The 10,289-nt window shown below is 48.0% G+C and overlaps 1 protein-coding gene across 12 annotated transcripts in view; it reads right to left on the bottom strand.

Annotated features, from left to right (window-relative positions):
- Positions 1-8,034: 8,034 nt before the first annotated feature.
- Celf6 (CUGBP Elav-like family member 6) overlaps positions 8,035-10,289 on the bottom strand; it is a 42,576-nt gene continuing 40,321 nt past the window's right edge. For 10 of the 12 annotated variants that reach the window (XM_063246792.1, XM_063246791.1, XM_063246790.1 and 7 more), the window contains 2 exons: positions 10,048-10,192; positions 8,035-9,339 (listed from right to left, as the gene is read on the bottom strand). In XM_063246792.1, the coding sequence (XP_063102862.1) occupies positions 10,065-10,192 (128 nt within the window). In that variant the 3' untranslated portion in view covers positions 8,035-9,339; positions 10,048-10,064. Of the gene's footprint in view, positions 9,493-10,047; positions 10,193-10,289 lie in introns of all 12 variants that reach the window. The other 2 variants (XM_063246789.1, XM_063246788.1) reach the window with 2 other exon arrangements.

Here is a 10,289-nt window from a genome sequence, read left to right as displayed (position 1 = left end):
TTTATTTTACTTTTTTAAAAAAATTCTTTTTGCATCTTTAAGAATTTTGCCCCTTCACCTCCTCTTCTCCTTCATATGTGTTCAACATATTCCTTTCCTACTCTTTGATCTCAGCATATAAATTTGATCAACCAGCCCAACCTTAGTAAAAGTCCAATTTAAGTCCCACATACTATTCATTTTTCTTGCCTTCAGTCACCCTTCTGGGCGTCATATCTACACTTTCCATCTGCACTTCTATGCTCTCCCTCCTCCCTGCACACTCACACACTGGGGATTGAACCCAGGGCCTTAACACTGAGCCCCAGCCCCAGCCCCAGCCCCTTTTCTATTTATTTATTTATTTATTTATTTATTTATTTATTTATTTATTTGTTGGTCTTTTTGAGACAGGGTCTCATTATGCAGTTCAGGCTGGCCTCGAGATGACTTTTTAGCCCAGGCTGGTCTTGAACTTGCAACAGTCCTTCTTCCTCAGCCTCCCCAGTGCTGGGATTGCAGGCGTGAGCCACCACTCCTGGCAGCCCTTTATTTTTTATTTTGAGACAGGATCTCATGAAGTCACTACATTTTCAAGATGAACTCCAATTTGATACCTTCTTGCCTCAGCCTCCCAGAGTGCTGAGATTTATATCTTCCTTAAACCGCTGGGCTATTGGACTCTTCAGAATCTCTACCGAAAATACGTTAGTCAAAGTTACAAAGAATTTCCAAACTGCCAGGTCCCCTGGAAATCTTCAGGCTCCTTTGGCCACTTGATGTCGTCATCACACTGACTCTGCAGCCCTTTCCTGTGAGATGCCCTCTTCTGCCTTCCTCCCTATGCGGCTTCTTCACGCACTCTTAACAGACTCCCTGTCCTTCTCTCACTACTTAAATATAAAAATAGTCTCCCTTTTTCCCCCTCTTATTTTTCCAGTGGCCTCAGAAGCACCCGTGTGAAGCAGGTTGTGTAGAATCCAAGTCCCCTTTGTCTGTTAAAGGGATTGGAGGTAAACCAAACCTACCTTCCTCAAAAGACACTGGAAGGTTGGATCTTTGCTTCCCAGGATCTCCAGGAGGTAAGATGTGACCAGCCCTAGGGGTACGGACTCTGGAGGGACCCAGAGAAGCAGAGCCATCAGGAAGTCATCCCAGGGCAAGTACCATAGTAAATCAACCTTGGGCCACGGCTCTATGGGTGTAGTTACACACCATGTCCGTTGATTACCACTGCAGTGGTGTCAGTGCTGGGTGGCTTCTCCTGTGTGATTCTGGCTTTGGCCCTGGTGAAGCAGGGGCCAAAGGGGCGTGGAGGGGGGGCCTTCTAGCTGGCAACTATGTGACCCACTTTCAACAGATGTTTTCTTTTTACATCAAACTGAGTGACCCATGGCTGTAGATTGGAACACCAAAACTTGGGTCTCCATCCTGTACTTCTTCAGTTTCAGGTGCCTCTGGGACAGCTCCACTTGGGCATGACATGGCCAAGTCATCCTCTCCTGTACGTTTCCTTTCTGTTCCTAACTTAGTCCATGTCATCTTGGGCTGATTCAGCCTGAGCCCCGAGGGGGAAGTGCTGCAGACTTCTCCCACTCTTGTTTTGGTGGAACCAAATTTACCTTATACACATCTTCTTTCATTTTTATATGTGAATTCTCCACTACCACTACCTTCTTGTGGTGCTGAAGATTGAACCTAGGGCATTGCCTATGCTACACAAGTAAGAGCTATTCTACCAAACTGGATATCCAGCCCTGTTTGTATATTTTTATATGGTGGGGACAGTAGGAAGCAGTCCCTGATACTAGGCACTATTTAGTGGCAACTTTGTGGGGTGTTTGTGTTGCATGGTTTTGAGACGGGATCACTTGAGTTCAAGCTGGCCTCCAGCTCAGTGATCCTCCTGCCACAGCCTCCTGAGTGCTGGGATGACAGGTACACCATCAGGCCCAGCTACGTGGCAGCTGCTTGTTCCTTAGAATTAAAGAAGACTTTGTGGGAGAGCAAAGTTGTTTGAAATGATGCAGGCATAGCTGCCATGTGTGTCAGGACGGGTAGGAGGAATAAGGTGAAGTGTGAGGGGCTCTCACGCCCTCCACTTGACCTCAGACTGTGTGCTGGAACCCTGGAGCTCTGCCTTCCTCTCTCCCTCCTTTCGTTCCTTTCTCTCAGCTCCTTCCTGTATATGCTTTGAGAACTGAAATAGAACTACAGCACCAACTCGTTTCTCTCTTTTTTAAAAATTTCATTTTGTGATTTATTTAAATTGCTTTTTTCAAACCAGAGTCTTTCTATGTAGGATAAGCTGGCTTTGAATTCATTATAGAGCTCAGGTTGGCCTCAAATTCATGAAAATCCTCCTACCTCAGCCTCCTGAGTGTTGAGATTACAGGTGTGTGTGCCCCCATGCCCAGGTCTGTTACTCTTTAAATTTCTGTTGAAAAAATTTTTGGTCTTTTTGAGAAAGGGTCTCACTATGTAGTTAAGGCTGGCCTTGAGTGCACTTTGTAGCCTAGGCTGGTCTTGAATTTGCAATGATCCTCTTGCCTCAGTCGAGGCAAGAGGCTGGGATTATAGGTGTGTGCCACCACACCTGGCTGTCCTTTTTTTTTTTGAAACAAGGGTCTCACAGAGTTGATCAGGCTCCACACAAACATACGATTCTCCTACCTCAGCTTCCCAAGGTGCTGTGATTACAGGTGGGTGCCACCACAACAAGCTTCCCTTCTTACTTCTTAGGATTGTAGTGGCCACATGGTGACAGAAGATGGTAAGTCAGAGAAGCACATGCTGGGCATGTCGGTGAAGACTGCAGCCCACATTGAATGATCATCCTGAGCATTCATCTTAATCTAGTCCTCTTCTCTATTCCTGCTCCTCACCAGCACTACAGCATCACCCTTCTGCTGGTGTCTACTCCTCCAGTCTAATCACCACTCACCAGGTTGGAGGATCTTCTTAAAGCTCAAATCTGATCATGTCACTCTTCCATTAAAACCATTCAATGGCTCTCTACTGCCTCTAGCATAAAAAGTATCCCTTTTCTATCCATCTGGCCCCTCCTTGACTCTCACTGCCCCTAACCTGCATCCTGTATTCCAACCAGGCCACATTCCACATTCTTCGATTATTTGTTTGTTATTCTGAGACAAGGACTCACTAAGTTTCTGGGCTAGCTTCAAACTTGTGATAGTCCTGCCTTAGTCTCCTGAGTAGCTAGAATTACAGGTATGGGCCACATTGTCACATTCCACATTGTCACAAGTACATAAGTCACAGTGCCACCTCTGTTTCTGCCTCTTCTGCCCCATGGACTAGGTTACTGGTCTACCACAGTGGATGCCATCTTCCTGGCTGAAGTGATTGCCTCAGGAGCAAGGCTGCCAGCTGAGGAGACCCAATCACAGTAGTCTCCCTCAAGGCTGGTCTTCTTCCTAAGGAAGTTGGGTTTAAACACAGATGTGATTCAAGTTCTCAACTCAGCACTGAGTCCTGAAAGTGCAGGGATCAAAAAGTCTGAGGACACAACTAGCTCTTCTTACTCAAATGCAGAGAATCTGGCCCAGGCTTTCTTTCTTTCAGGGCCCTGCTGGCAACATCACTCAGTTAGGTCATTTCTAGGCTACTTCTCAGAAGCCGAGGCTCACTCACTCTCAGTGAGTCCCCTCGGTTCTTGGCTGGCACCTAAGTCATTCCTTGGGGAAAAGACCCAGCCCACCTTCTAGGTCTCTGGTCTCTGCACTCTTAGCCAGTTGCAGGAGGCCAGAGACTGGGCAGATGGCAGCCAAAGGCTTTGGTCAGCCCAGACTGCTGGAGCAGGGGACACTGTCGTAGCTGTGTCTGAGCAGGAGGAAGAGTGGCCCTTTGTTCTTTCTCCTTGGCAGACACTTGGTCTCCTCTTTTCAGATCCCATACGTCTTAGCTCTTTGGAGCTGCAAGCTGAAAGGGCAGACCGGATCTAGGCTGCAGGCTGGAAGACAGCTGTGTGGCCTGAACTGGCTTTGAACCCCAAAGGGTTTCCTTCTTCCTGGCTCTCCTAACTGAAGCATATTCGGCTGTGTGACCCAATATACAAATGCAGTGGCCATGGAGGGCCTACAGGTAGCAAACAGCCTCCATCTCTGTTGGTTTGGGCTGTGCTATGGTGGAAGCTGGAAGTCAGGCAAGAGGGGGCCCAAAGATTATAGCCAAAGCTGGAAAGGAACAAGGAGGCTCTGACCTCCAGCATGCACAGCCACCTCCTGCGCATTCTTTGTGCCGATAAGGAAGGATCTCCAGGTCTGCTGTGTGTCCATGACACAGCCAGAGCTGCTCCAAGGTCAAGGTCACCAATCCACCTCAGACCTCATTTCAGAGACAGCTTGTGTGCATCTAGGACAGACATAGATTTACTGCAGGGCCACTGCTGACGGCTAACGACTGTCTACAGCCTCCAAAGTCTAGGGAGATCAGAGAGGCCTAAATTCAGTGTAATAACGTGGCTGGAGCCAGGCATGGTGGTGCATGCCTGTAATCCCAGCACTCAGGAGGTTGACGCAGGAGGATCTGGGAATTCAAGACCAGCTTGGGTTATAAAGTGAGGCCAAGGCCAGCCTGAACTGCATAGTGAGAACCTGTCTCAAAAAGACCAAAAAAAAAAAAAAAAAAAAAAAAAAAAGGCCTAAGAGGGAGGAGTAGAGAAGGCTATAGGTTTCTGGCTTCTTTGGTTACCTCAGTGCTGTCCTAAGAGTCCCTTACAATGAAGACCTAGCATCCAGTTGCACTCAAGGTTAGTGGTAAAGTTACTGAGGCACATAAGTCAGCCAAGAGTCAAATCAAACTGCTCTCTGTAGCACCACCATAGATGGCCACCCCAGAAGCCATGATGCTGAGGGTGAGCAAAAGGTCAAAGACACAAAGCATGCCGAAGGGTGGATCCAAACTCAAGGATCCAGCAAAATTCTTTTATGTTTTTTCTTTTTCTTTTGATTTTTTGACAGGATTTCACTATGTAGTTAAGGTTGGCCTTGAATTCATGGCGATCCTCCTGCCTCAGCCTTCCAAATGCTGGGACTACAGATATGAGTCAATGCATCTGGCTCAGGAAAGTTCTTAATAATAGTTGCTAATCCACAAAGTTTTCATGCTTTTGGCAACATGGACCTAGGAATGCTGACTTTCGAAGGTAATCTGCAAATCTTAAACAACGTCAAACAGGACTTCTGTCCAGAAAGGACTATCCTCCCCAGAACAAGATTTTGTCCCTTGGAAAAGACCCAAACTAATCACCTTTGCTGACCAAGAAACTTTCTACAATGTCAAGTGGGTGTGCTTTAATCTGTGGATCAGTATCCAGGGTTTTCTTTCTCCTTTACTCCAAATAGAAAACTTTTTTTAAAAATTGTAATCCTATTTTCCTCTACTATATTTTTTTTTCCTGAGACAGAGTTTCACTATGCATTTCAGGATGGTCTTGAACTCTTGAACTCACTTTGTAGCCCAGGCTGGCCTTAAACTGGCAGTGATCCTCCTGCCTCAGCCTCCCAACTGCTGGGATTACAGGCATGTGCTACCACACCCAGTTTGCCTCTACTATTTCATATTGGTTATATAAAGATAGCTAAATTTATTCTGTAGCTATAGATCGAAAATTCTTAAGAAGTCACATCCTGCTCAAGAATTATACATCACAGGCCAAGTGTGGTGGTGCACACCAGTAATCCCAGCAACTCTTGAGGCTAAGGCAAGAGGATTGCAAGTTTAATAGCAGCTTCAGCAATTTAGTGAGATGCTGTTTCAAATAAAAACATCTGGGGATGCAACCCTAGGCATCTTGGGTACAATCCCAGTACCAGGAAAAGAGAAAAAAATGGCATTTCAGTAAGAGACCCTGGACTGAATAAAGCAACTGCATAGGATACCACTTTGTCAGGAAGGTGTGGTAGCACACACCTGTGATCCCAGCACTGGAGGAAGAGGAAGAGACAGAAGGACCATAAATTTTAGGCTACCCTAGACTATCTAGTGAGTTCAAGGTCAGCCTGGAAACATAGCAAGACCTTGTCTCAAAAACAAAACAAAACCAAAACCCAACCACAGCAAAAGGACAAAAAAAGAAACAGGTGTGTTGGGCTGGGGATTTAGCTTAGCAGCATAAGCACCTGCCTGGCAAGCGTGAGGTCATGAGTTTAAAAAAAAAAAAAGAAACAGGTGTGTTTTGGGCAGGATCTAGCTCACTGCATTTGAGGCGGATCCATTTTTTAAATTGTTTGTCAAGAAAAGGACAAGGGGTGGGGTAAAGGGTGAGATGTCAGGGACACCTATTACTTATCCTTTTATTACTGAACCCTTTTCTCCCCTGCCACTCAGTCCTAGAGAAATTGTGAATTATGCTGGCCTCGCCTTCCATTCTGGAGGTGGGCATATTTCCAAAGCTGGCCCAACTCTTTCCTGGGGTTTTAGTGCTAGAGCTAGTGTAGCAGCACGTTAAAGGAAGCAGAGTTGAGAGATAAAGACATCATCATTTGAATCCCGAGATCCAGCCATACCTGCAAGCAGACACAACCTCTGATTTGTCAGGTCCATCAGCCAATTAATATTCTACTGGCTTAAACATGTTTGAATTGGAGTGTGGCCACATGCAGCTGAAAGGTCCACTCTAATACGTACACACACAGAGACACAAACAGCATGTCGTTTGCACTGACACATGACTTCCACGATCTTACCAGAGGTCATCATGCCCATTGTCTGGAGGACAAGGTAAATATTTTAGGTTTTGTCAGCACACAAGACCTCTGTCTCATTTTCTTTTTGTTTTGTTTGGATAACCCTTAAAACTGCTAAAGCCATTCTTTGTAGGTCGTATAAAAATAGGACCCAGGCTATATTTTGCCAGTATCCAATGTAGATCCATTCAGCTCCTGCAGCTTTTGACTTGTCCACAGTGCCAGTCTCTAGCTTGTCCCCAAGTGTGAGGCAAGATACTTCTAAGACTGGGTAGGGCACCCTTGTAATTCCAGCACACAGGCGGCTTGAGGCAGGAGGACTGCTGCAAGTCTGAGGTTGGCATGGGTTACACAGTGAGTTCAAGGACCACATAGTAAGACCTTGTCTCAAAAAAACAAAAAAAAGTTTAAAATGCCATTTTGCTCTGATATGTGATGTGACTCATCTGTGAGTTAAGGTTCAGGGTAGAGCTGGAAGCAGGAACAGGGTCTTATCCTATACCCACTACTTGCACCATGACACACATTGAAATAAGTGGTAATCATGACTCTTTCTTGGCAAAAATGATACATTTTCAAAACGATGCAGTTGTCCAAAGACTTTGTCCAAATGTCCCAGTACACCCTTGCTGACTTTTTCCCCTCCGCCTTCTCCCTGACACCCTTCTTGGACCTCCCACGAGTGAGGTCTTAACTAGGCACTCTTCTGGCTAGCACAGACCTTTATGACGCTCCGTGGTAACCGCATTGTCGGAACCTCTGTCCTCTTCCCTCCAGCGCTCACGGGTGCCCCATCTGTGTCCTACCACCTCGCACAGTGCTTGGCTCCTGTGCTGTGGACTCTGTCCCTCAGTGTGAGCACATGGCCAGGTACTACGCGCCTGCACATCTGAGTCTCACAGCTGGGGTGGTGGACACTGGCTCCTCTCTTGGTTGGAAATCATTTTGAGACACGCACCACACCTTACCTGGCAGTCTGACTGTCCTATCTATTGTTCATCCTCATGACTTCCAAAAATGAACTGAAGACAGAGGAACTAGTGGGAACAAGTTTTCTTAGAAACCATTATGAAGGAAGCGCCCTCCAAACCCGGCCCCACATCCTTGGCTGTCCGAGTGATGTTAGGGCAGAGGCCTCCAGCCTCAGCAACATCTGGAGGGACCCCAGCACATCTTCAGCCAGGACTAGGTGACTCCATCTCTGTGGAGCAGAGGGAAACGATCCCCACCACCCACCCTGAATAAAGCATGTGTGAGGCTCTGCAGGCCTGAGAAAGACTGAGTGCAAGGTGCGGCATGGTGTTCTGGGCTGCATTGTGGCCCATCTCACAGAAGCAGGCAGGAAGCACCACCATGGATCAGTTTTATATGGCACCCACTGTATACAACAGACAGACAAGGACGAACAGATAGCACACATCACTTCTAAGCCAAACGCTGCTCACCATCTAGAACCACCTTGGGTAAGAACGCAGGAGATAGTCTTGCAGAGGAAAGATGTACCTCGAAAAGGAATGAAGAAGTATTTTGGCAAAACATCTACTTCCCGCCCAGGTCCTGGGTAAAGAGGGACCTCTAATGCTGCATGAAGCATCTACATAGTGAAAATGATCCCCAACTCAATGGCAGTATATACAGTCTTGAGCTTCTGACCTGTGCTCATAGTCTACTCGTGCCTTGAAACTACTTTACAGGTGGACAGACTTGGACTAACAGACACAAGGTAGCCTGGAGCAAGGGGACACTGGGGCTGGCTCATGTGGAGGGGACATGGGAGTTGTCTCTGCTCATCCAAGGGCAAGGCCTCTGTCTATCTGGACTGGAAGGAAAAGTCTCAGGAAGCCAAACTCCCTTTTTCTCCCTCTTCTGGGTTGGCAAAACAGGGTCCCCCGGGAAAACTGTTGAGGAGACGCAGGTCCCCTCTCCTGCTGACCGGGGAACTGCTCAGGATGGTGAGGGCCACCTGGGCCTGATGTCCTCCCAGCACCTCTTTAGGGCTGCTATCTGAGTTCGGGCAGTGGATTGTGGGTTCACTGCTTGCTTCCATACCCTGCTCATGCCCGGGAGATGAGTCTGGATCTCAATTCCTTACTGGGCTGTAAAGGGGCCGGGGATGGTTTAGGAGGAAATGAGACACAGGACAATCTTTCCACGGCTCCTCTGCCTGGGCGGGGCTAGCAAGCATCCCTTCACCCTGTCTCCTAGGGATATAGTTAAAGGCAGCTTTTATTAGACTCTATACTTTTTGTTTCTCTTGTGTTTTTTTTTTTTTGTTTCTTTAATTTATATAGACATATATATATATATATTCTTTAAAAAAGCAGTAAGTCCTTTGGTCCCTAAACTCTAAGGAATGATATGATTTTGAAAGAAGTAAATCTGGGCTCCCCTGGCAGGGAAGCCCTTGGCACCCCCAAGCCCTCAGCTGCTCCCCTACACAGTCAGCACTTGGTGCCTGGCCGCTGTGCCGCAGGCCAGGTGCAGAACAACCCGCTTGGTCAGAAACAGCATGGGGGGGGCTGAGCCCCAGGCGCAGGCCTTGGGTCCGATCCGCCTCTGTCCATTCGTCCGCAGCTGTTCCCTTAGGAAGGGCCGCTCCAGCGTTTTCTGTGCTTTTTCTTTGCTTTCTTCTCACTCTTCAGTGTTTGCCCTTGAGTGAAAGGCAAAAGTCACCCCAGAGGGCCAGACCAAAGCAGCCTGCACTCTCAGGGTCCCTCAGTCGAGCAGCTGGGTCTCTCTTCCTGGAAACAGCCTGTTGCACCAAAGCCAGATCCTGGGTCAAGTCAGGTGGATCCAAGTGGCCCTTGAGGGACAGCACATCACTAAGAGTTGCATGGGGCCCACAGCCCTGCAGAAACCTAGATCTTGGCATCTGCCTGCCCATCGCCCACCGGGCCCTGCAGATCCCCTCTCGAGCACACTGATGCCCCCTCATCTTCATGCTTGTTGCCATTATCCCAGGACTTGCATCTTGTCTCTTTCCATTCCCACCCCTCAGTGATTCTCTGCCACCTTCAGTATGTAGTCAGAACACATGGTCCCGAAGACCCTTCCCCAGTAGGCCCGCACCTCATTCCTCTGGCCCTCTCCATGGCTGGGGACTCTCTACCTGTTGCTGTCTGGGACAGGACTAGCTAAATGTTGCTGCATTTGTCTTTCCTGCACTGCGGAGGCCAGAGTGTTGTCTAATGTATCTCCATCCTCAGGATGAATCACAGTCTCTATCCAAGGCTCCTCCCGGCTCCTGGCTCTTCTCTTTATCCCGGACTTTGTCAGAGGTCGATGGCCTCCTGGGTCCTAACAGGCATGTCAAAGCTAGGAAGGGCATGGTGGGGTGGGGGGGAGAGGGCAGACTCACCTTTCAGTAAGAGCACATCAGTAAGGCCGGTTGGCATCCTTAGGTCTCTTTAGCTGGACCTTGAGCCTCTTCATGCCAATTTGAAAGCCGTTCATGGCCTGAATAGCAGTCTGGGCACTGGTTGGATTGTCAAAACTAACAAACCCTGGGAGACAGAGTGTGGGCACAGAAGTTAGTGGAGAACCCTGCCTGGCAGGACCGCCTTTCTCTAACCCACTCATCTCCCAAGCCCTCCGGGCCAG

Source organism: Cavia porcellus, unplaced genomic scaffold (assembly GCF_034190915.1).
Source record: "Cavia porcellus strain 051 isolate PalLab524CR breed Dunkin Hartley unplaced genomic scaffold, mCavPor4.1 scaffold_4, whole genome shotgun sequence".
Taxonomy (NCBI): domain Eukaryota; kingdom Metazoa; phylum Chordata; class Mammalia; order Rodentia; family Caviidae; genus Cavia; species Cavia porcellus.
The sequence above is the reverse complement of the archived record's forward strand: the minus strand, read 5'-3'. Positions and strand labels throughout refer to the sequence as shown.